Consider the following 26846-nt stretch of genomic DNA (forward strand, 5'->3'; position numbering starts at 1 on the left):
GTTCAGTCCACGAGTCATCCATTACTTATGGGATATATTCTCCTTCCCAACAGGAAGTTGCAAGAGGATCACCCAAGCAGAGCTGCCATATAGCTCCTCCCCTCACATGTCATATCCAGTCATTCTCTTGCAACCCTCAACAAAGAAGGAGGTCGCGAGAGGAGCTGGAGTTTTTACTTAACTATTCTTCAATCAAAAGTTTGTTATTTTAAATGGCACCGGAGTGTGCTGTTTTTCTATCTCAGGCAGTATTTGGAAGAAGAAACTGCCTGCGTTTTTTTTCTATGATCTTAGCAGGCGTAACTAAGATCCACTGGCTGTTCTCGACATTCTGAGGAGTGGGGTAACTTCAGAAAATGGGAATAGCATGCGGGGTCCTCCGCAAATGAGGTATGTGCGGTACATTATTTTCTGGGAATGGAATTGACTAAGAAAATACTGCTGTTACCGTATGATGTAAGTACAGCCTTAAATGCAGTAGTGGCAACTGGTATCAGGCTGATAAATGTATGCACAGTCAAGTTATTTTCTAGGGACTAGAATTTGACTGAGAAAATACTGTTAAAACTGAAATAATACTTAAGCCTTATCTGCAGTGGTAGCGACTGGTAGCAGGCTTAGTGATAACTTTGCATGACATTGGAAAATGTTATTTTTTAATAAAACGTTTACTGGCATGTTATTCGTTTTTGTGAGGTACTTTGGTGATAAATCTCTTTGGGCATGATTTTTTTCCACATGGCTGACATAAATTTTCTGCATGGAAACCGTTATATCAGGGCTCCCACTGTTGTGATAGGAGTGGGAGGGACCTTGTTTTAGCGCCTTGTTGCGCAGTTATAATTCTAGCACAGTCTTCCTGCTTCTTCCTCCTTGATCCAGGACGTCTCTAGAGAGCTCAGGGGTCTGCAAAATTCATTTTTGAGGGAGGTAATCAGTCACAGCAGATCTGTGACAGTGTGCTTGACTGTGATTAAAAGCGTTAAATCTTAATTGATATCCGTTTTATCCGTTTTGGGTATTGAGGGGTTAATCATCTTTTTGCTAATGGGTGCAATCCTCTGCTAATATTACACTTCTTGTTAAGAATTGTTTAATTATATCTGTATTTTTGAAGCGCTGCAGCGTTTTTTATATTGCTTGTAAACTTATTGAAAGTGATTTCCAAGCTTGCTAGTTTCATTGCTACGTCTGTTTAAACATGTCTAATTCAGAGGAAACTGTTTGTTCATCATGTTCAAAAGCCAATGTGGAGCCCAATAGAACGATGTGTACCAATTGTATTGATATTGCTTTGAATAAAAGTCAATCTGTACCGATAGAGAAACTATCACCAGACAACGAGGGGGAAGTTATGCTGCCTAACTCTCCTCACGTGTCAGTACCTGCGTCTCCCGCTCGGGAGATGCGTAGGATTGAGACGCCAAGTACATCTAGGCCCTTACAAATCACTTTACATGATATGGCTAATGTTATGAAAGAAGTATTATATAATATGCCCGAATTAAGGGGCAAGCGCGATAGCTCTGGGTTAAGGACAGAGCGCGCTGATGACACGAGAGCCATGTCTGATACTGCGTCACAATTTGCAGAACATGAGGACGGTGAGCTTCATTCTGTCGGTGACGGTTCTGATCCGGGGAGACCGGATTCAGAAATTTCAAATTTTAAATTTAAGCTTGAGAACCTCCATGTGTTACTAGGGGAGGTATTAGCGGCTCTGAATGATTGCGACACGGTGGCAATCCCAGAGAAATTGTGTAGGTTGGATAGATACTATGCGGTACCGGTGTGTACTGACGTCTTTCCTATACCAAAAAGACTTACAGAAATTATTAGTAAGGAGTGGGATAGACCCGGTGTGCCTTTTTCCCCTCCCCCGATATTCAGAAAAATGTTTCCTATAGACGCCACCACACAAGACTTATGGCAGACGGTCCCTAAGGTGGAGGGAGCAGTTTCTACTTTAGCCAAGCGTACCACTATCCCGGTGGAGGATAGCTGTGCTTTCTCAGATCCAATGGATAAAAAATTAGAGGGTTATCTTAAGAAAATGTTTGTTCAACAGGGTTTTATTTTGCAGCCTCTTGCATGCATTGCGCCTGTCACGGCTGCAGCGGCATTCTGGTTTGAGTCTCTGGAAGAGGCGATTCGCACAGAGCCATTGGATGAGGCTTTGAGCAAAGTTAGAACCCTTAAGCAAGCTAATGCGTTTGTTTTCAGATGCCGTAGTACATCTAACCAAACTTCCGGCTAAAAATTCCGGATTCGCCATACAGGCGCGCAGAGCGCTCTGGCTTAAATCCTGGTAAGCGGATGTAACTTCCAAGTCTAAGCTACTTAACATCCCTTATTCAGGCCCGGCTTGAAGGAAATTATTGCTGACATTACGGGAGGTAAGGGCCACTCCCTTCCTCAGGACAGGGCCAAACCAAAGGCCATACAGTTCGTGCCCTTCGTAACTTCAAGGCAGGAGCAGCATCAACTTCCTCCGCTCCAAAACAGGAAGGAACTACTGCTCGTTACAGACAGGGTTGGAAAGGCAACCAGTCATGGAACAAGGGCAAGCAGGCCAGAAAGCCTACTTCCGCCCCTAAGACAGCATGAAGACAGGGCCCCCTATCCGGAGACGGATTTAGTGGGGGGCAGACTTTCTCTCTTCGCCCAGGCTTGGGCAAGAGATGTGCAGGATCCCTGGACGTTGAAGATTATATCTCAGGGATACCTTCTGGATTTCAAAACCTCTCCACCACAAGGGAGGTTCCATCTTTCGAGGTTATCAACAAACCTAGTAAAGAGAGAGGCATTTCTACAATGTGTACGAGACCTCTTAATCATGGGAGTGATCCACTCAGTTCCGCGATCGGAACAGGGACAAGGATTTTATTCAAATCTATTTGTGGTTCCCAAAAAAGAGGGAACCTTCAGACCAATCTTGGACTTAAAGATCTTAAACAAATTCCTAAGGGTACCATCGTTCAAGATGGAAACCATTCGAACCATCCTACCCATGATCCAAGAGGGTCAATATATGACCACAGTGGACTTAAAGGATGCTTACCTTCACATACCGATTCACAAAGATCATTATCGGTACCTAAGGTTTGCCTTTCTAGACAGGCATTACCAGTTTGTGGCTCTTCCCTTCGGGTTAGCCACGGCCCCGAGAATTTTTACGAAGGTTCTGGGCTCACTTCTGGCGGTACTAAGACCACGAGGCATAGCGGTGGCTCCGTACCTAGACGACATTCTGATACAAGCGTCAAGTTTTCAGAATGCAAAGTCTCATACACAGATAGTTCTTGCATTTCTGAGGTAGCATGGGTGGAAAGTGAACGTGGAAAAGCGTTCTCTGTTACCACTCACAAGGGTTCCTTTTCTAGGGACTCTTATAGATTCTGTAGAGATGAAGATTTACCTGACGGAGTCCAGGTTATCAAAGATTCTCAATGCTTGCCGTGTCCTTCATTCCATTCCAAGCCCATCAGTAGCTCAGTGCATGGAGGTAATCGGCTTAATGGTCGCGGCAATGGACATAGTGCCATTTGCGCGCCTGCATCTCAGACCGCTGCAACTATGCATGCTCAGTCAATGGAACGGGGATTACTCAGATCTGTCCCCTTTGCTAAATCTGGACCAGGAGACCCGAGATTCTCTTCTATGGTGGTTGTCACCGGTTCATCTGTCCAAAGGAATGACCTTTCGCAGACCAGATTGGACGATTGTAACAACGGATGCCAGCCTTCTAGGCTGGGGAGCAGTCTGGAATTCCCTGAAGGCTCAGGGTTCGTGGACTCAGGAGGAGAAACTCCTTCCAATAAACATTCTGGAATTAAGAGCAATATTCAATGCTCTTCTAGCTTGGCCTCAGTTAGCAAGACTGAGGTTCATCAGATTTCAGTCGGACAATATCACGACTGTGGCTTACATCAATCATCAAGGGGGAACCAGGAGTTCCCTAGCGATGTTGGAAGTCTCGAAGATAATTCGCTGGGCAGAGTCTCACTCTTGCCACCTGTCAGCGATTTACATCCCAGGCGTAGAGAACTGGGAGGCGGATTTCCTAAGTCGCCAGACTTTTCATCCGGGAGAGTGGGAACTTCACCCGGAGGTATTTGCTCAACTGATTCGTCGTTGGGGCAAACCGGATCTGGATCTCATGGCATCTCGCCAGAACGCAAAGCTTCCTTGTTACGGATCCAGGTCCAGGGACCCGGGAGCGGTGCTGGTAGATGCATTAGCAGCCCCTTGGGTTTTCAACATAGCTTATGTGTTTCCACCATTTCCGTTGCTACCTCGACTGATTGCCAGGATCAAACAGGAGAGGGCATTGGTAATTCTGATAGCGCCTGCGTGGCCACGCAGGACCTGGTATGCAGACCTAGTGGACATGTCGTCCTGTCCACCATGGTCTCTCCCTCTGAGGCAGGACCTTCTAATTCAGGGTCCTTTCAACCATCCAAACCTAATTTCTCTGAGGCTGACTGCCTGGAAATTGAACGCTTGATTCTATCTAAGCGGGGGTTTTCGGATTCGGTTATTGATACATTAATACAGGCTCGGAAACCTGTGACCAGAAAAATTTACCATAAGATATGGCGTAAATATTTATATTGGTGCGAATTCAAGAGTTACTCATGGAGTAAGGTTAGGATTCCTAGGATATTGGCTTTTCTACAAGAGGGTTTAGAAAAAGGTTTGTCCGCTAGTTCGCTAAAGGGACAGATTTCAGCTCTGTCTATTCTTTTACACAAACGTCTGGCAGAGAATCCAGACGTCCAGGCCTTTTGTCAGGCTTTGGCTAGAATTAAGCCTGTGTTTAAAGCTGTTGCTCCTCCGTGGAGCTTAAACTTGGTTCTTAAAGTTCTTCAGGGTGTTCCGTTTGAACCCCTTCATTCCATTGATATTAAGCTTTTATCTTGGAAAGTTTTGTTTTTGATGGCTATTTCCTCGGCTCGAAGAGTCTCTGAGTTATCTGCCTTACATTGTGATTCTCCTTATCTGATCTTTCATTCAGACAAGGTAGTACTGCGTACTAAACCTGGGTTTTTACCTAAGGTTGTTTCTAACAGGAATATCGATCAAGAGATTGTTGTTCCATCATTATGTCCTAATCCTTCTTCAAAGAAGGAACGTCTTTTGCATAATCTGGACGTGGTCCGTGCTCTGAAGTTCTACTTACAGGCAACTAAAGATTTTAGACAAACTTCTTCTCTGTTTGTCGTTTACTCTGGACAGAGGAGAGGTCAAAAGGCTTCGGCTACCTCTCTCTCTTTTTGGCTTCGTAGCATAATACGTTTAGCCTATGAGACTGCTGGACAGCAGCCTCCTGAAAGAATTACAGCTCATTCCACTAGAGCTGTGGCTTCCACCTGGGCCTTTAAGAATGAGGCCTCTGTTGAACAGATTTGCAAGGCTGCAACTTGGTCTTCACTTCATACTTTTTCCAAATTTTACAAATTTGACACTTTCGCTTCTTCGGAGGCTGGTTTTGGGAGAAAGGTTCTACAGGCAGTGGTTCCTTCTGTTTAATGTTCCTGCCTTGTCCCTCCCTTCATCCGTGTACTTAGCTTTGGTATGGGTATCCCATAAGTAATGGATGACCCGTGGACTGAACACACTTAACAAGAGAAAACATAATTTATGCTTACCTGATAAATTTATTTCTCTTGTAGTGTGTTCAGTCCACGGCCCGCCCTGTCTTTTTAAGGCAGGTTCTAAATTTTAAAATTATAAGTCCAGTCACCACTGCACCTTATAGTTTCTCCTTTCTCGTCTTGTTTCGGTCGAATGACTGGATATGACATGTGAGGGGAGGAGCTATATGGCAGCTCTGCTTGGGTGATCCTCTTGCAACTTCCTGTTGGGAAGGAGAATATATCCCATAAGTAATGGATGACCCGTGGACTGAACACACTACAAGAGAAATAAATTTATCAGGTAAGCATAAATTATGTTTTTTACCTCTGTGATTACCTTGCATCTATGCCTCTGCAAACTGCCCCCTTATTTCAGTTCTTTTGACAGACATGCATTTTTAGCCAATCAGTGCTTGCTCTTAGGAGCTTCACGTGCCGGAGCTCAATGTTATCTATATGAAACACATGAACTAACGTCCTCTAGTGGTGAAAAACTGTCAAAATGCTTTCAGATTAGAGGCAGTCTAATCAAGGTCTAAGAAATTAGCACATGAACCTCCTATATTTAGCTTTCAATTAAGAATACCAAGAGAACAAAGCAAAATTGGTGATAGAAGTAAATTGGAAAGTTGTTTAAAATTGCATGCCCTATTTAAATCATTAAATATTTTTTGTGACTTTACTGTCCCTTTAACAGACAAGCACTCAGCATCGATATAAATTCTCAGTTTAAAGAAAATAAAAACTAAACTTTTACTACATTCTAAAGGACCTTAAAACTTCAATAATATTTTTACATCATTTTGCAATGTGTCCTGAGAAAGTGTGGCATGGTCTGCTCACCTCTTTTAAATTCCTTTTCTTCAATATGTTGGACCCTAAAACCATAGTCATGAAAAAGTAGAAAATATCTTAAAAATATCTATACAAATAATTTCCGATGTGTTTAAAAATGCCCCAAATTCTTTAAAACCAGGGATTATAATCTACAAAATGCAAAACTATGAATATTTAGTATGTGTAACTTATCTGATAAACTGCACAATCGTTGGTGTATAAAGTGGCGGAGCCAAAAACCACGCCGGCGTGTGTGGTTTCAAAGAAACCGGAAGTGGATCCGTTACGAAAACCGGTGACATCACTCGTATCGCAATATCTTATGCGTTTCGTGGGTCCTATGACCACTTCGTCAGAGAATAGATCCACTTCCATCCTGGGTCTCTTTTTATTTTAGGAGACCGGAAGTGCCTCCATTTTGTTTTTTGGATATTTGTTTATTTTAATCTAAGACTATTTTTTGATATTTTGTTTTTATTTTTTAGAACTGTTATAGAAGAATTTATTGGTGTATTGCTCTACTAATATTGTAAACTGGTTAAAAATGGACTATACTACTATTCCATAGTCCAATTGATAGTAGTTTATTAATATGCTCATGTGCAATTAATTGATAAAAGATATATACTCGGGGGGCGGAGCCTACACTCAATGCAGCAAGACGTGTCTCAATGAAGCTCTCTCAGACAGGTACTAATTATAGAAGTTATTTATTGTAAATCTCGACATTTCCTATCCTGTAGCAGCTTTCTACTATTATTAACAGCTAAACTCTAAGAGTGGATACATTTGACAAAGTTTATGCCTATGCTTGTTGAGTCAGCTAAGTGACACACTTCTTCTTCTTAAGACCTGAAGCCATCTTGAAAAACTTCTGTACCTATGCAGAACCACCTTTATTTCTCCTATAAAGGGTCTCCACTCTCTCAAATAAAATAATGTTGTTAACCTTTGCCCCACGCACCAAACCTTCGCCCCTTTTCTAAAGTTTCTTATGTAGACAAGTGTACACAAAATATACCTAAATTTTATTCCCTTCGCATCTTGAATTTACATTACTCCAAACTCTCTACTAGTATGTGGGGAGGTTTACTCTATATAGCTAGTTAACCCAGCCCACAACTACAGATGTCTACTATTTAAAGTATGTAATTTGGTCAGGTGGTCTTTAACTGAAAGATCAGGATGTTCCTTTCTATTTGACTATTCCCAGAGGTTCTCCATATAACTAATGATATATCAGTAAGCCCCTCTATATCCTATATTATAATACATTCTCTGTTTAGAGTGCAGCTCTATAAGGCTCTTATGTCAGTATCTATCCCAAACCTGAACACTCTTAAAACTCCAGCTTAGGCATGTATATAATGTTAACATAGTGGCCCTGTATAACGGACCCTAGAGCGTTTTATTCCCTATATACTTCACAACTTATTATTCATACTTTCTCATTTCACCCATTTTTCATGGTTCAAGAGTGACCATATTGTGTATTGGAGCGCCTCACCTAAACCATTTAGTTTACAAAGGTCCATAAGTGATTGGTTGCAATATTAAAGGTACATCCATCCCATATATAAAGATAAAATTAGGTTTTAATTCTCTAGTTTGGTGGTAACCTGATTAATAAAACTATACTGACTCTATATATGTTTGCAGCCGTGTATTACACACTCCGATATTTGTTGTTCTGTAATGTAATGGCTAAATAATTGATGATGTACCTACTGAACTTAATATTTAATTTTTGTACAATGTTATTTATGTGTATAACCTCAATAAAAATTATTATAAAAAAAAAAATTGCTTTAGCTTTACTATATCAGAGTTTTTAATGCCCTCTGATCTATATTACACCAGTTAATAACCAAAAACCATTATTATTATTTTTAGTGTTATCATTATTATATTATTTTACTAATTATTATTAGCAGTTTTATCTGTATTTACATCAGGAAATCACTAAAAATCATTATATATAAAAGGAAAAAAAAGTATTTGTGTCTCATTATTATTATTTTTAATGTTATTATAATTTTTTTTTGTTATTATTACTAGTATCTGTATTACATCAGAAAATCCCCCCAAAAATCAATATATAAAAAAGGGAACAAATAAGTTGTGTCTCATTATTAATATTAGTGTTATATTACTATATTAGTGTTATTATAATATGATTATTACTATTGTTATTTTCAGATGCTCATTTTCTTTCAGCAGCCTAGAAAAGCAAATGAGTTGCTTTATATGCATCTGTCTGTACATAACTTACTTATGTTCTGGATTCACTAACCCTGAAGAAGCTTTTAAGTCAGTCAAACCTCGTCTTTCTATCTACCTGTATTTTACATAAATATGCTGGCTTTTCTTATGGAAAAATAAATCTAGTGCAAAAGTTCATCATTATAATGTAAAGGGTGATATGTTCCAGAATCATGTATGTCCTCATCACATAAAGGGTGGTTGATACACGGAACAGACTTGCAGTAAACAGACATCCCAACCCTCCCTGAAGTTCAGGGAGTCTCCCCGTTTGTAATAGTGGCTCCCTGATGCCAGCAAATGGAATGCAATCTCCCTGAAACTCTGAGTACCATGATCCAATGTGGCCCAAATCCGGAAAAGTGTTTCTTTAAGGAATGCCTTCAGTTGCTGGGACGTTATAGAACCCTCAAAGCATGCACGAGTAACCAAAAAGCACCCACTGATTTTAATAAAATAAAAACACAAATACTACCTTGTTTATTGCATATAATTAAACTATATTTGAGCAACAAGCAAACAATCACTGGAAAATAGGTTTATTGTATGTGGTTGTGCAATAAAGCTACTTTATTTTTATGTGACTTAAGTGGGAAGCTAATGATAAGTCTCGATCTTATTTAGTGTTTCAAGGTGTCCAATATATAACTGGGGGGGGGAGGTGGCGGCGCAGTAGCGGGTGAAGCCACCTCCCTAAAATGAGTTTTTGCAGGTTGGGATATCTGAGTAAAGGTGGTAAGAACTCAAGAATACCTGAAATATTCATTATGCTGTACTAAGTATAAAACTTAAAATTTAGAAGAAAAAAAAAAAGAAGATATATACTCATGTATATATATTGCAATGTATATAAAAATAAAAAATAAATAACACAATTTATGCTTACCTAATAAATTTATTTCTCTAGTGGTGTATCCAGTCCACGGATCATCCATTACTTATGGGATATTCTCACTCCCAACAGGAAGTTGCAAGAGGACCCACAGCAAAGCTGTTATATAGCTCCTCCCCTCACTACCATATCCAGTCATTCGACCGAAAACAAGCAGAGAAAGAGAGAAACCATAGGGTGCAGTGGTGACTGTAGTTTAAATTTAAAAATAACCTGCCTTAAAATGACAGGGCGGGCCGTGGACTGGATACACCACTAGAGAAATAAATTTATCAGGTAAGCATAAATTGTGTTTTCTCTAGTAAGGTGTATCCAGTCCACGGATCATCCATTACTTATGGGATACCAATACCAAAGCTAAAGTACACGGATGAAGGGAGGGACAAGGCAGGTACTTAAACGGAAGGTACCACTGCCTGTAAAACCTTTCTCCCAAAAATAGCCTCCGAAGAAGCAAAAGTATCAAATTTGTAGAATTTCTAGTAGAATGAGCTGTAATCCTTTCAGGGGGCTGCTGTCCAGCAGTCTCATAGGCTAAACGTATTATGCTTCTTACCCAAAAAGAAAGAGAGGTTGCCGAAGCCTTTTGACCTCTCCTCTGTCCAGAGTAAACAACAAACAAAGCAGATGTTTGTCGAAAATCTTTAGTAGCTTGTAAGTAAAACTTTAAAGCACGAACCACGTCCAAATTGTGTAATAGACGTTCCTTCTTTGAAGAAGGATTGGGACACAAGGATGGAACAACAATCTCTTGATTCATATTCTTGTTAGATACCACCTTAGGTAAAAACCCAGGCTTGGTACGCAGGACTACCTTATCAGAATGAAAAATCAGATAAGGAGAATCACATTGTAAGGCAGATAGCTCAGACACTCTACGAGCCGAGGAAATAGCTACCAAAAAAAGGACTTTCCAAGATAAAAGCTTTATATCTATGGAATGAAGAGGTTCAAACGGAACTCCTTGAAGAACCTTAAGAACCAAATTTAAGCTCCATGGTGGAGCAACAGGTTTGAACACAGGCTTGATTCTGACTAAAGCCTGACAAAAAGCCTGAACGTCTGGAACATCTGCCAGACGCTTGTGCAAAAGGATAGACAGAGCAGAAATCTGTCCCTTTAAGGAACTAGCTGATAAACCTTTTTCCAAGCTTTCTTGGAGAAAGGATAATATCCTGGGAATCCTGACCTTACTCCATGAGTAACCCTTGGATTCGCACCAATAAAGATATTTACGCCATATCTTATGGTAAATTTTCCTAGTGACAGGCTTTCGTGCCTGTATTAAGGTATCAATGAATGACTCGGAGAAGCCACGCTTTGATAAAATCAAGCATTCAATCTCCATGCAGTCAGTCTCAGAGAAATTAGATTTGGATGGAGGAAAGGACCCTGAAGTAGAAGGTCCTGTCTCAGAGGTAGAGTCCATGGTGGCAATGATGACATGCCCACTAGATCTGCATACCAGGTCCTGCGTGGCCACGCAGGCGCTATTAGAATCACTGATGCTCTCTCCTGCTTGATCTTGGCAATCAGACGAGGGAGCAGAGGAAACGGTGGAAACACATAAGCCAGGTTGAAAGACCGGGGCGCTGCTAGAGCGTCTATCAGCGTCGCCCTGGGGTCCCTGGACCTGGATCCGTAACAAGGAAGCTTGGCGTTCTGTCGAGACGCCATGAGATCCAGTTCTGGTTTGCCCCAGCGATGAATCACTTGTGCAAACACCTCCGGATGGAGTTCCCACTCCCCCGGATGAAAAGTCTGTCGACTTAGAAAATCCGCCTCCCAGTTCTCTACACCTGGGATATGAATAGCTGATAGGTGGCAGGAGTGTATCTCTGCCCAGTGAATTATCTTTGAGACTTCTAACATCGCTTGGGAATTTCTTGTTCCCCCTTGATGGTTGATGTAAGCCACAGTCGTGATGTTGTCCGACTGAAATCTGATGTACCTCAGAGTTGCCAACTGAGGCCAAGCCTGAAGAGCATTGAATATCGCTCTTAGCTCCAGAATATTTATTGGAAGGAGAGACTCCTCCTGAGTCCACGATCCCTGAGCCTTCAGGGAGTTCCAGACTGCACCCCAACCTAGAAGGCTGGCATCTGTTGTTACAATTGTCTAATCTGGCCTGCGAAAGGTCATACCTTTGGACAGATGGACCCGAGATAGCCACCAGAGAAGAGAATCCCTGGTCACTTGGTCCAGATTCAGTTGAGGAGACAAATCTGTGTAATCCCTGTTCCACTGACTGAGCATGCATAGTTGCAGCGGTCTGAGATGTAAGCGTGCAAACGGCACTATGTCCATTGCCGCTACCATTAAGCCGATTACTTCCATACACTGAGCCACCGAAGGGCACGGAATAGAATGAAGAACCCGACAGGAATTTAGAAGCTTTGATAACCTGGACTCCGTCAGGTAAATTTTCATTTCTACAGAATCTATCAGATTCCCTAGGAAGGAAACTCTTGTGAGTGGGGATAGAGAACTCTTTTCCTCGTTCACTTTCCACCCATGCAACCTCAGAAATGCCAGTACTATGTCTGTATGAGACCTGGCAATTTGGAAGTTTGACGCCTGTATCAGGATGTCGTCTAAATAAGGGGCTACTGCTATGCCCCGCGGCCTTAGGACCGCCAGAAGGGACCCTAGAACCTTCGTGAAAATTCTTGGGGCTGTAGCTAATCCAAAGGGAAGAGCTACAAACTGGTAATGCCTGTCTAGAAAGGCAAACCTGAGAAACCGATGATGATCTTTGTGTATCGGAATGTGAAGGTAAGCATCCTTTAGATCCACTGTAGTCATATATTGACCCTCCTGGATCATAGGTAGGATGGTACGAATAGTTTCCATCTTGAATGATGGAACTCTGAGGAATTTGTTTAAGATCTTTAGATCCAAAATTGGTCTGAATGTTCCCTCTTTCTTGGGAACCACAAACAGATTTGAGTAAAAACCCTGTCCTTGTTCCTCCTTTGGAACTGGATGGATCACTCCCATAACTAGGAGGTCTCTTACACAGTGTAAGAGTGCCTCTCTCTTTATCTGGTTTGCAGATAACTGTGAAAGGTGAAATCTCCCTATTGGGGGAGAAGCTTTGAAGTCCAGAAGATACCCCTGGGATATAATTTCCAACGCCCAGGGATCCTGAAGATCTCTTGCCCACGCCTGGGCAAAGAGTGAAAGTCTGCCCCCCACTAGATCCGTTACCGGATAGGGGGCCGTTCCTTCATGCTGTCTTAGAGGCAGCAGCAGGTTTTTTAGCCTGCTTACCTTTGTTCCAGGTCTGGTTTGGCCTCCAGACCGCCTTGGACTGAGCAACAGTTCCCTCTTGTCTTGCATTAGAGGAGGTTGATGCCGCACTTGCCTTGGAGTTTCGAAAGGCACGAAAATTAGACTGTTTGGCCCAGGATTTGGACCTGTCCTGAGGAAGGGCATGACCTTTACCTCCAGTGATATCAGCAATAATCTCCTTTAAACCAAACCCGAATAAGGTCTGCCCCTTGAAGGGAATGTTAAGCAGCTTAGACTTTGAAGTCACGTCAGCTGACCATGATTTAAGCCATAGCGCTCTGCGTGCCTGTATAGCAAAACCAGAATTCTTAGCCGTTAGTTTAGTTAAATGAACAATGGCATCAGAAACAAAAGAATTGGCTAGCTTAAGTGCCCTAAGTTTGCCAAGTATGTCATCCAATGGAGTCGCTACCTGTAAGGCCTCTTCCAGAGACTCAAACCAGAACGCCGCAGCAGCAGTGACAGGGGCAATGCATGCAAGGGTCTGTAGGATAAAACCTTGTTGACAAAATATTTTCTTAAGGTAACCTAATTTTTTATCCATTGGATCTGAAAAAGCACAACTGTCCTCGACAGGGATAGTAGTACGCTTTGCTAAAGTAGAAACTGCTCCCTCCACCTTAGGGACTGTCTGCCATAAGTCCCGTGTGGTGGCGTCTATAGGAAACATTTTTCTAAAAATAGGAGGGGGAGAGAACGGCACACCTAGTCTATCCCATTCCTTATTAATAATTTCTGTAAATCTTTTAGGTATTGGAAAAACATCAGTACACACCGGCACTGCAAAGTATTTATCCAGTCTACACAATTTCTCTGGCACTGCAATTGTGTCACAGTCATTCAGAGCAGCTAAAACCTCTTTAAGTAACACGCGGAGGTGTTCAAGCTTAAATTTAAATGTAAAAATATCAGAATCAGGGATTCTCCCTGAATCAGAAACATCACCCACAGACTGAAGTTCTCCTTCCTCAGCTTCAGCATATTGTGAGGCAGTATCAGACATGGTTCTTAAAGCGTCAGTATGCTCTGCATTTCGTCTAACCCCAGAGCTATCTCGCTTACCTCTAAGTTCAGGTAGTCTGGCTAATACCGCTGACAGTGTATTATCCATGACTGCCGCCATGTCTTGTAAAGTAAACGCTATGGATGCCCTTGATGTACTTGGCGCCATTTCAGCGTGAGTCCCTTGAGCGGGAGTCAAAGAATCTGACACGTGGGGAGAGTTAGTCAGCATAACTTCCCCCTCGCTAGATTCCTCTGGTGATAAATTTTTTAAAGACATAATATGATCTTTATTGCTTAGAGTGAAGTCAGTACAATTGGTACACATTCTAAGAGGGGGTTCCACCATGGCCTTTAAACATAATGAACAAGGAGTTTCCTCTATGTCAGACATGTTTATACAGACTAGCAATGAGACTAGCAAGCTTGGAAAACACTTTAATTTAAGTTAACAAGCAATATAAAAAAACGGTACTGTGCCTTTAAGGGAAACAAATTTTGTCAAAATTTGAAAAACTGTGAAAAAAGGCAGTTACACAAACGAAATTTTTACAGTGTATGTAATAGGCTAACAGAGCATTGCACCCACTTGCAAATGGATGATTAACCCCTTAGTTAAAAAAACGGATCAAAAAAACGACATAGACGTTTTTTAACAGTCCCAGCAAAGTGCCACAGCTTTACTGTGGCTCCTACCTTCCCCAATAAACGTTTTTCGGCTCTTTAGAGATGTCCTGTAGCATGCAGGGGACTCCTGAGGAAAACTGGATGTCTCAGTCTGTAATTTTAACTGCGCAAAAAAGCGCTAAAATAGGCCCCTCCCACTCATATTACAACAGTGGAAAGCCTCAGGAAACTGTTTCTAGGCAAAAATACAGCCAGCCATTTGGAAAAAATTAGGCCCCAATAAGTTTTATCACCAAGCATATATAAAAAAACGATTAAACATGCCAGCAAACGTTTTATATAGCATATCTATAAGGGTATTACCCCTGAGAATAAGCATGATACCAGTCGTTATTAAATCACTGTATTCAGGCTTAACTTACATTTATCAGGAATCAGCAGCATTTTCTAGCATTTCCAATCCTAGAAAAAATCATAACTGCACATACCTGATAGCATAGCAGAATAAACTGCACGCCATTCTCCCTCTGAAGTTACCTCACTCCTCAGACATGTGTGAGAACAGCAATGGATCTTAGTTACAACCTGCTAAGATCATAGAAAACTCAGGCAAATTCTTCTTCTATCTCTGCCTGAGAAAAAATAGCACAACTCCGGTACTATTTAAAATAACAAACTTTTGATTGAAGTTAATAAACTAACTATTTTTCACCACTCTCCTCTTACTACCTCCATGCGCGTTGAGAGTTGCAAGAGAATGACTGGATATGGTAGTGAGGGGAGGAGCTATATAATAGCTTTGCTGTGGGTCCTCTTGCAACTTCCTGTTGGGAGTGAGAATATCCCATAAGTAATGGATGATCCGTGGACTGGATACACCTTACTAGAGAAAAATAGATAAGTATAAAATATATAATCATGATAAAACTAGAGATAAAAATAGATGTAGAAATGGGCTTATAAATAGAATAGGGATTGTAATATGTAGCATTGTATTTTGAACACTAAACATATACATGTTGTAAAACTATATTGTGGTACATGAAACATGTAATATATGTATAACGTATTTTATACATACTATAAATATGATAGTATCTTCAGAAATGCTTGTGTTTATTAGATGTTTATAAAAAGGCGGCTAAATCTATGTCCCTGTTCAGACCATATGGTTCCCTGGTATTTAAATGGTGGATCCAATATGTTTCCCTTTTTCTTAGTTGTAATAATCTATCTTTACCCCATGACTTAGGTATTTGTTCAATCGCTTTGATTGTGAATTCGTTTGTTTTTTTTTGTGTGAAATTCCTCGAAATGTCTACTTAGACCATATTCAGATGTTTCTCCCTCTGTTTTTTACATGTTCTAGGAGTCTGGTTTTAAGAATTCTCTTTGTTCTACCAATGTAGATTTTTTTGCACGTGCACTCTATTTTATAAACAACGTATTCTGATTTACAGTTCATATAAGATTGAATTGAAATTTGTTTAGTATTGTTGTTGATGATCCATTTGTTTTCTAGTTTGTTTTCGCTAGTTCGTTTGCAGCACTCACAGTTTTTCTCCGACATTTGTAGAATCCTTTAACTAGTTGTTGATTTATCTCCAATTTTTTAGGGTTGTTTGTTTTCAATTTAGTTGGAGCTAGGATGTTTTTAAAGTTTAGATTCTTTTTATATGTTACCAGGGGTCTCTGGGATAGATTTTTTCCAAGGACTGGATCTTTTCTTAGAATGTGCCAGTGTTTATTCAAAAATTTTTCAATCTGTTTTGACGCACAGTTGTAAGTGGTGATGAATCTGGGAGTATTGTCTGTAATGGTGGATTGTTTAATCTAGTTCTTTGGTTGGAGCAAAGTGCTTCTTTCCATAGTTTTCACTTTGTTGTATGCTTCCGAGATGTCCTTTTCATTGAAACCTTTTTCTTTGAATTTCTCCCTTAAAACTGTTGAAGAGGATTCAAGATCATCAATTTCTGTACAGTTCCTTTTTACCCTCTGGTATTGTCCATACGGTATATTTTTTTATCCATTTTGGACGGTGGCCACTCTTAGCATGTAGGTAGCCATTAGTGTCTGTTTCTTTTGTAAATAATTTTGTGCTGATCTTTTCACCTTTAATAAATATAGTGATGTCTAAGAAATATATTTGGGTTTTATCCAATTCTTTTGTGAATTTAAGGTTAAAGTTATTATGATTAATCATTTCCACAAAATCATTAAATACGGTTTGGTCTCCTTTCCAGATTATTAGGATGTTGCCAATTCATCTGAACCAATGAATGTTGTTATCGGAAAAACGGTTCTTTTGCCATATTGTGAGATCTTCGAACATGCCCATATACAAATTCACAAAATTTGGGGCGATCTTTGTTCCCATGGCAGTGCCTGTTTTTTGGATATAAATCATTGTTTTATTCTTTCCTCTACATCTTAACTACCATACTTGCTAGTGGTTTCAAGTATACCCTTTAGAATACAGCAGCTTAAAGGTATCCCTCACCCTTCTGGCCAGGAAAATAATTTATTCCAGGTATTAGACAGCGCTTGATACACACTCCTCATTCTTTTTTATTCATTATACCACTAAGTTTTGAGCAAATGTCTAAATCAGTGAAAATTGAACACTAACCAATAAATCAATTAATTACATAACAATAACAATTCAAAATATTTTATAAATTCCAACAAAAACTATAAATAAAATATAATAAAATATGGAGACCTCGAATGAGGAATTAGTCTTTGGTAACTATATGAATACAAAAGACAGACCAATGACTTGGTCTGAGACAGAAAACATAACCCATTAATCAGTTAGCATAACCCCTGATATAAACCCTAGAAACTTATTCATGAGATTTGAGAAATTAAAGAAATTAGAATTAAGCAATGATAGGCAGGAATTAAAGGCATGATATTATAGGCCTAGAAAATTATATCAAGAAGGGTATTATCCCCAAAGGTTTAAGACTAACAAAAACACCCATTTTCAATTCAGCAGACATTGAACTTATTATGGATTGGGAGGGTGCAATGGATGAATGCTGTATTAAATTCATGAATATATTAATAAGATTCAGGGAACAAAACCTCTTAAAAATCAGAGAAGACAACTACTTGAACCTTACAAAGATGATGTATATTATAAACAACTAGACAAAGAAATAGAAACAAGAATAAAAAAAGTAGAAATAGACCTGATAAAAAAGAAAAAGAACAAATTATTGTGAGATCAGAAAGAGGATTCCAATAAAACCAAAGACACCAACCCTGAAAATGAATTTGTTGATATGACAGACACTCCTAATCCAGATAACGCACAACTTACTTCTAGTAGTACCTTTTTAAATGAAAATAATCCTCCAACCATAACACCAAATACAGGAGTTCATTTAGGACATCATGGGACATATAAGAGTGTGGCCAATAAGAACAAGTATAAGAACCCCCAAAAAATAATTATATAAACGGGAATTACAACACAAATGCACATCAGTATACCACTAACAACGTTTATCCAAACAATAGAGATAACCATAGGTTTAGTATAAATGGTCATCCAAGAATAAACAGAATAAAACAAGATTATCGCTCACAAATGAATACCCCAAACTGGAGGAGAAAAGAACCCAGGCAATTCCATCAAGAAGTACCTATTGCATATGACAATAAAATTGAACAACCGCATTTTTTAGAAATACGAGACAGAAACGAGTCCATCCCGGAACACACAGGATACAACAGTACACAACTACAAAAAAGAAGGTTCGACTACGAGGAAGAGGGAGCAGAGGAGGAATACAACAACAGAAGAAAAATAAGAAATTGGCAGTAAAAGACAGCATTCAAATAGAAGAAAACTCAATACCACAACAACAAAAAACAGTACTTTTCAATCTCTCAAAAAGATCACTCACAAAAATAGAAGAGGAGGTCATAAAAAAGGGACTTTCCTTTGCTCCAACAAAGGGTCCAAATCCTTTCACTCTATTTATAGACACTAATAAATTCATTAGAAAAATGACCCTACAAAGACACTATACTAAAGAACGGCAAAAAATGAAGAAGTTCTCAGGAGAAAGAAATGAAGATTCATCCAGAGATGAAATAACATTAACAGAAGGAGACAGAGAAGCTCTAATGAATTTAATTGATCTGGAAAAAATAACAGAACCAATAGTAGATTTGGAAATTGAACATAGCCATTTTAAACCAAAATCTATCTTTTACCCTACTCACTCAAAAGGAAAATGTATCAATATATTTGAAGACTTGGTCCTCAATGATCTGGATAAACTATGTGAATCCTACAACATTAAGAATAATAATCTTAGTATTAAGGAAAAGGATGCTTTGAAAACCCTTAGTGAAGACACCACAATCATCTTTAGAGAGGCAGAAAAAGGGGGATCAATAGTCATTCAAGACAGGCAGGCATATATAGGAGAAGCAACACGTCTACTTTCAGATGTAACAACATATGAGGTACTGGAAACAGATCCAACAGAAATTTTCCTAAATGACTATCATCTGCTTTTAAATACAGCGATAAAGAATCAAATATGTTCAGAAGGAGAATAAAAATTCCTTAAAATTGAAAATCCTAAGATGTCAATATTTTATCATCTACCCAAAATACACAAGGATAAAACCAACCCACCTGGTAGGCCAATAATATCGGGCATTGGAAATTTAACAAATAATCTCTCACAATACGTCGACCATTTTCTTCAACCCTTAGTTTCGAAACTTAAATCATACATCAGAGACACTCCACATCTACTTACAAAACTAAATGAAATAAAATGGGAGGAAGAATATGCTTTCGCTACACTCGATGTGTCAGCCGTATATACCTCTATCCCACATAATAAGGGAATAGAAGCTATTGAATACTCTTTAAAAAATGATCTTAATAAAAAACAAATCTGTTTTCTGTGTTCACTTTTCCTTTGAAGACAAAATTTATATCCAAAAAAACAGGCACTGCCATGGGAACAAAGTTCGCCCCAAATTTTGAGAATTAGTATATGGGCATGTTCGAAGATCTCACAATATGGCAAAAGAACAGTTTTTCCGATAACATCATTCATTGGTTCAGATTCATTGACGACATCCTAATAATCTGGAAAGGAGCCCAAACTGTATTTAATGATTTTGTGGAAATGATTAATCATAATAACTTTAACCTTAAGTTCACAAAAGAATGGGATAAAACCCAAATACATTTCTTAGACATCACTATATTTATTAAAGGTGAAAAAATCAGCACAAAATTATTTACCAACGAAACAGACACTAATGGCTACCTACATGCTAAGAGTGGCCACCATCCAAAATGGATACAAAATATACCGTATGGACAATACCAGAGGATAAAAAGGAACTGTACAGAAATTGATGATTTTGAATCCTCTTCAACGGTTTTAAAGGAGGAATTAAAAGAAAAAGGTTTCAATGAAAAGGACATCTCGGAAGCATACAACAAAGTGAAAACTATGGAAAGAAGCACTTTGCTCCAACCAAAGAACTAGATTAAACAATCTACCAATACAGACAATACTCCCAGATTCATCACCACTTACAACTGTGCGTCAAAACAGATTGAAAAATTTTTGAATGAACACTAACACATTCTAAAAGATCCAGTCCTTGGAAAAAATCTATCCCAGAGACCCCTGGTAACATTTAAAAAGAATCTAAACTTTAAAAACATCCTAGCACCAACTAAACTGAAAACAAACAACCCTAAACAATTGGAGATAAATCAACAACTAGTTAAAGGATTCTAAAAATGTGGGAGGAAAAACTGCGAGTGCTGCAAACGAACTAGCGAAAACTAGAAAACAAAATGGATCATCAACAACAATACTAAACAAATTTCAATTCAATCTTATATGAACTGTAAATCAGAATACGTTGTTTATAAAATATAGTGCATGTGCAAACAAAATTACATTGGTAGAACAAAGAGAATTCTTAATACCAGACTCCTAGAACATGTAAAAAAACAGAGGGAGAAACATCTGAATATGGTCTAAGTAGACATTTTGAGGAATTTCACACAGAAAAAAAAAAACGAATTCACAATCAAAGCGATTGAACAAATACCAAAGTCATGGGGTAAAGATAGATTATTACAACTAAGAAAAAGGGAAACATATTGGATCCACCATTTAAATACCAGGGAACCATATGGTCTGAACAGGGACATAGATTTAGCCACCTTTTTATAAACATCTAATAAACACAAGCATTTCTGAAGATTCTATCATATTTATAGTATGTATAAAATACATGTTATACATATATTACATGTTTCATGTACCACAATATAGTTTTACATGTATATGTTTAGTGTTCAAAATACAATGCTACATATTACAATCCCTATTCTATTTATAAGCCCATTTCTACATCTATTTTTATCTCTAGTTTTATCATGATTATATATTTTATACTTATCTATTTATTTATTTTTTATTTTTATATACATTGCAATATATATATACATGAGTATATATCTTTTATCAATTAATTGTACACTAGTCCTAAAGCCCCTTATTTTGCACTCTCCCTCCTCTTTTGCTCGCTCTCTCTCCCATTTTTAGCTCTCTCTCTCTCCCCTCTTGTGCTCTCTCTCCCCCCTCTTTTGCTCTCTCTCCCCCCTCTTTTGCTCGCTCTCTCTCTTCCCCCTCATCTGCTCTCTCCCCCCTCTTGCTCTCTCTCGCCCTCTTTTGCTCTCTCTCTCCCCTATTTTGCTCTCTCCCCCTCTTTTGCTCTCTCTCTCCCCCCTCTTTTGCGCTCTCTCTCTCTCCCCCCCTCTCTTTTGCTCTCTCTCTCTCTCTCTCCCTCTCTTTTGCTCTCTCTTCCCCCTCTCTTTTGCTCTCTCTTCCCCTCTTTTGCACTCTCTCTTCCCCTCTTTTGCGCTCTCTCCCCCTTCTCTTTTGCGCTCTCTCCCCCTCTCTTTTGCACTCTCTCTCCCCCTCTTTTGTGCACTCTCTCTCCCCCCTCTCTTTTAAACTCTCTCTCCCCCCCTCTCTTTTGAGCTCTCTCTCTCCCCCCTCTCTTTTGAGCTCTCTCTCCCCCTCTCTCTTTTGAGCTCTCTCTCTCCCCCCACTCTTTTGCGCTCTCTCCACCCTCTTTTTTGTGCTCTCTCCCCCTCTTTTTTGCGCTCTCTCCCCCTCTCTTTTGTGCTGTCTCCCCCTTGCGCTCTCTGCCCCTCTTTTTTGCGCTCTCTCCCCCTCTCTTTTGTGCTCTCTCCCCATCTCTTTTGCGCTCTCTCTCTCCCTCTTTTGCTCTCTCTCTCCCTCTTTTGCACTCTGTCTCCCCCTTCTCTTTTGCGCTCTCTCCCCCCTTTTTTGCGCTCTCTTTTAAACTCTCCCCCCTCTCTTTTGCTCTCTCTCTCCCCCTCTCTTTTGCTCTCTCTTCCCCTCTTTTGCACTCTCTCTTCCCCTCTTTTGCGCTCTCTCCCCCTTCTCTTTTGCGCTCTCTCCCCCTCTCTTTTGCACTCTCTCTCCCCCTCTTTTGTGCACTCTCTCTCCCCCCTCTCTTTTAAACTCTCTCTCCCCCCCTCTCTTTTGAGCTCTCTCTCCCCCCCTCTCTTTTGAGATCTCTCTCCCCCCCTCTCTTTTGAGCTCTCTCTCCCCCCTCTCTTTTGAGCTCTCTCTCTCCCCCCACTCTTTTGTGCTCTCTCCCCCCTCTTTTTTGCGCTCTCTCCCCCTCTTTTTTGTGCTGTCTCCCCCTTGCACTCTCTCCCCCTCTTTTTTGCGCTCTCTCCCCCTCTTTTTTGTGCTCTCTCCCCCTCTCTTTTGTGCTCTATCCCCCTCTCTTTTGCGCTCTCTCCCTCTTTTGCTCTCTCTCTCCCTCTTTTGCACTCTGTCTCCCCCTTCTCTTTTGTGCTCTCTCCCCCTCTTTTATGCTCTCTTTTAAACTCTCCCCCCTCTCTTTTGCGCTCTCTCTCCCCCCTCTCTTTTGCGCTCTCTCTCCCCCCTCTCTTTTGCGCGCTCTTTCCCCCCTCTTTTGAGCAAAAAATGGTCTTAGATTAAAATAAACAAATATACAAAAATAAATGGAGGCACTTCCGGTCTCCTAAAATAAAGAGAGACCCATTCTCTGATGAAGTGGGCATAGGACCCACGAAACGCATAAGATATCGCGATACAAGTGACATCACTTCCAGTTTTCGTAATGGATCCACTTCCAGTTTCTTTGAAACCACACACGCCGGTGTTTTTTGGCTCCTCCACTTTATACACCAACAATTGTGAAGTTTATCAGATAAGTTACACATACTAAATATTCATAGTTTTGCATTTTGTAGATTATAATCCCTGGTTTTAAAGAATTTGGGGTATTTTTTAACACATCGGAAATTATTTTTATAGATATTTTTAAGATATTTTCTACTTTTTCATCTGGTTTTTTTTTTTAGCCTCTTTTAGTCTGTGCACATATTTGTAGGTTCCACCAGTATATCATTATACTATTTTTTTCCGATTCCCGTTTTTCTGGATATCCATACGGTCTGGCACCCGATTTTACATACTTTCAACGAGTTAGTTTTAGCCAGTAGCCCAGACCCAGGTAATTTGGCTTTGGTTTTTGTGACATTGTATGTTCTTCAATACAGAATGTCTCCCAAAAGCCAAATGATGTCTTATGATGACTAAAGGGACACTGAACTGCTGGGTACGTCTACAAAAACATGGTTACTACTAATCAAGTATTGAATTTTCTCTTGTGCCTGACATGTTCTTCATAGTGGTTCTCTTATTTTAATCCCTTAAGGGTAGCAGTTGGTCTTGCCTACTTTCAGACAGATGTGTTGTGCACTTTGGGTTAGCTTGCATAATAGACAGTCAGAGCTTTACATCTTTTGCAGCTGCTGCATTGCTCTATATTATGTATGTCACCTTTTTATTTACGTTATGTAACTTTTAAAATGGTGTATAAAACCTTCAACAATGTAATCTTCTGCTTTGTATTTTTCACTATATAGCGGTGAAAAAGTAAGCACCCTGACTGGTCTGTGTATCTTCAACAATTCTGTCACAGGGTGCAAGAACATGTAGCCTTCAAGATGGATCCCAGTATGAAAATGCAAATATATATATATATGTGTATATTTATTTATTTATTTATTTGGTGGTGGGGTTTTCAGAGGACATTTCCAACCCAAAAATTACCAGGCAATCCTCCTTTAAATGACGAACATGGTAACCCCAGATGATCGTTTCAGCTATCCTTGGGTTTCATCAATGAGATGCAGCAATATTCCACTAGGTGAAATTCCACGTCTAATTTCCCCTATCACCTTTAGGTAAACTTTCCGAATGGTCATTAAAAACATATATACTGAGAAGTGCTCAACCAGGAACGAACAATTGCTCAGAGGCTTGTTTTTTGGCGAGTCACTACCTGGGAACAGCTATTTTAGCCAATTATGCTTTTAACAGGGGAGAACGTTGAAGTATTTCAGTCTGATCCTGCCTAAAACAGGCAGTCCAGCCCCCCCAAAAAAATTCAATAGTAATACAATCCAATTATAATACAAATATTTTTCTATGTAAAATTGGACCATCAGCATCAGAGAGGGAGCTTCATAGGGCGCTCCTTCACAGCGTTGATCATATTCTCTCACTGATTGATAGTCAGCTGAATGAGATTGCTTCAAAATTCATAATTTAAACTGATAGAATATATCAAATCTAGAAGCAATAACAAGCTAAACTACATTCAAAACAATGCATTGTGATTCGTATTTGCTCTGAGAATTTTTATCAGTGCCCTGTAGATATTTTTTATGTTTTGTAGATGATCCATTTATATAGCCCATCTGGGATTATTTTTGTATAGTTTTGCTTATTTATTAATAACATTGTGCTGATTTTCAGACTCCTAACTAAGCCCCCAAGAATCAGGTGTATACCGAAGTGTACGGACTCCTGCTTGCTCCTCTTTATGTAATTTGTCTTTAAATATGCAGAAGAGGGTCTGCTCTTCCTGATTTTCCAGCCCCTTTCACTAGGTGTCACAGCCTAACCTCATCAACAGTGCTAAAGCAAGTAAGTTTTTAAATGGTTTTATACTGGATTTTTATATCAGTATCTGTGCATATTCTTTTTTATAGTAGTGTCTATTACATGCAGTTATATGAAAATTGGTATACACTGTCCCTATACATTTATAAGAATGCACCACTTACTGATGCTGCCTCATAACAGGTCTGTTTAGTGTTGTAGGAAACTATTTTAATAGTCATAAATACAGTGTTTCTACTTGATTTTAAATGATGATTTCACCTACTTCATAAGTGGGCTACTGAATTTCTCCAAAAAAATGCATAACTTGGTTTTTTTCTGGCAGAACTCATTTAACGTTCCAATGTAGTTGTGATCAATCTGATACAAAAAGAAACAAATACATAATATTAATATGTGTTTGCACTAGAAACAAAAGAGATTACTAAGCTAGTAAATCGCTACAAATTATCTTAAAGGACCAGTCAACACAGTAGATTTGCATAATCAACGATTGCAAGATAACAAGACAATGCAATAGCACTTAGTATGAACTTCAAATGAGTAGTAGATTTTTTTTCTGACAATTTTAAAAGTTATGTATTTTTCCACTTCCCTTTTCCCATGTGACAGCCATCAGCCAATCACAAATGCATACACGTACCATGTGACAGCCATCAGCCATTCACAAATGCATGCACACTTATTCTTGCACATGCTCAGTAGGAGCTGGTGACTCAAAAAGTTTAAATATAAAAAGACTGTGCACATTTAGTTAATGGAAGTAAATTGGAAACTTGTTTAAAATGGCATGCTCTATCTGAATAATGAAAGTTTAATTTTGATTGAGTGTCCCTTTAACACTCACTTTTGATAGGGTTGAGAAATTCTAGGGGCATTAGACTGCATTGTGCCTGCACAGCCCGACTCCTCAGAGGGTCCATGATTTCTACAGGCACGTTGCCTTCAGTGTGCATGCGCGCGCAGCGTAAAATGGGAATTGCAGGGAAAAAAAACAACATACTAGTTTTACAAATATAATAAAATATTTGAATCCCAAATTTTAAAATTATACAGTATAGGGCGGATTCTATTAAACTAGTGCAAAAGTTAATGTAGTAGACTGCGCGTGGTTGAGCATACAAGCTCACTATGAAAGATCCCCTAACAAGATCTGGGACAAAAAGTTAACTAATAGCACAAAAAGTATGGGATCAGGAAGTAAGAAAATAGTCTCAGTGGACTTAGATAGTGGACATATAAGTGAACATATAAGTTGAACTTTGAAACATATTTATTAACATATAAGTTAAAACATATCCCATGACCTAAATAATACAGAAGTATCTGTATAGAAACGTTTGGGAAGCCAAAAACCAGAAACAGCTGGATGTGGCTGTTCTTAATCAATGGTGTGCAAGATAGTGCAAGTATTGAACTGAATTATCCTCAAAAAATACAATAAAATAAGGATTATCCTCAAAAGTAATTGTTCTCAAAAATATGTCTTTTATAACCTAGGTGTGAAAAAATAACGTGTACACGTGATTCAAAAAACTGTTCTAGAAAAAAGAAATATATATATATATATATAAATATCCAATGGGAAAAATAAATAAATCAGTTTATCCTAGTGGCCAGTAAATGCTGGATAGAAAGTTGGATGGAAAATTCTCTTAATCCGTTATCCTGGAAATGTCACAGCAATCCTGGATGATGGGTGATGTTAGTGTAGAAAAATAAAAATAGAATAAAAATAATGGTGATGGAGGTGGAGCGAACGGCTAACCAAGATGGCCGTACTTTACTAAAGCTCCTAATACAAGCCGGGTGCTAAATTTTTTTTACATGCCCTAACCAACCAAAATATACGTTTTGTCTACACTGGCTTGCATATGAAACTAAGAAGATTAAGAAAATCTTTTTTTCTACTTGGCAGCTGCTCGTCTCACTGAGCTGGGAGGCAGCAAAGAACGGCACGACAGAACCCTGTACTAAGAGCTGTGACGCAGCTTCCATTTAAACATCCTCAGCGCTCCATCAGCAGAAGTTTGCATACGCTGGAAGAGACTGCCCTCTCGGATAATCATTGCTTCTAGGGGGTAAGCGATTACTACGTTCCCACAACCTCACACCTGACTAACGTCACTACTGCACCCCGGAGGGCCTAATAGCCGCTCCGGTATATATTAAAACTATCGCACGTAGTAGAGGAAAAACTCTTAACAGAGAGGCCGTATTCACTTACTCTATAACAGATCCTATGTGGGA

At 39.4% G+C, this 26846-nt stretch overlaps 1 protein-coding gene across 1 annotated transcript in view; it reads right to left on the reverse strand.

Annotated features, from left to right (window-relative positions):
- EIF2AK2 (eukaryotic translation initiation factor 2 alpha kinase 2) overlaps positions 1–26846 on the reverse strand; it is a 517665-nt gene that overhangs the window by 235667 nt on the left and 255152 nt on the right. Inside the window, exon 8 of the mRNA XM_053712508.1 lies at positions 24862–24956. Within this exon, the coding sequence (XP_053568483.1) occupies positions 24862–24956 (95 nt within the window). The remainder of the gene's footprint in view (positions 1–24861; positions 24957–26846) is intronic.

Source organism: Bombina bombina, chromosome 4 (genome assembly GCF_027579735.1).
Source record: "Bombina bombina isolate aBomBom1 chromosome 4, aBomBom1.pri, whole genome shotgun sequence".
Classification (NCBI taxonomy): Eukaryota; Metazoa; Chordata; class Amphibia; order Anura; family Bombinatoridae; genus Bombina; species Bombina bombina.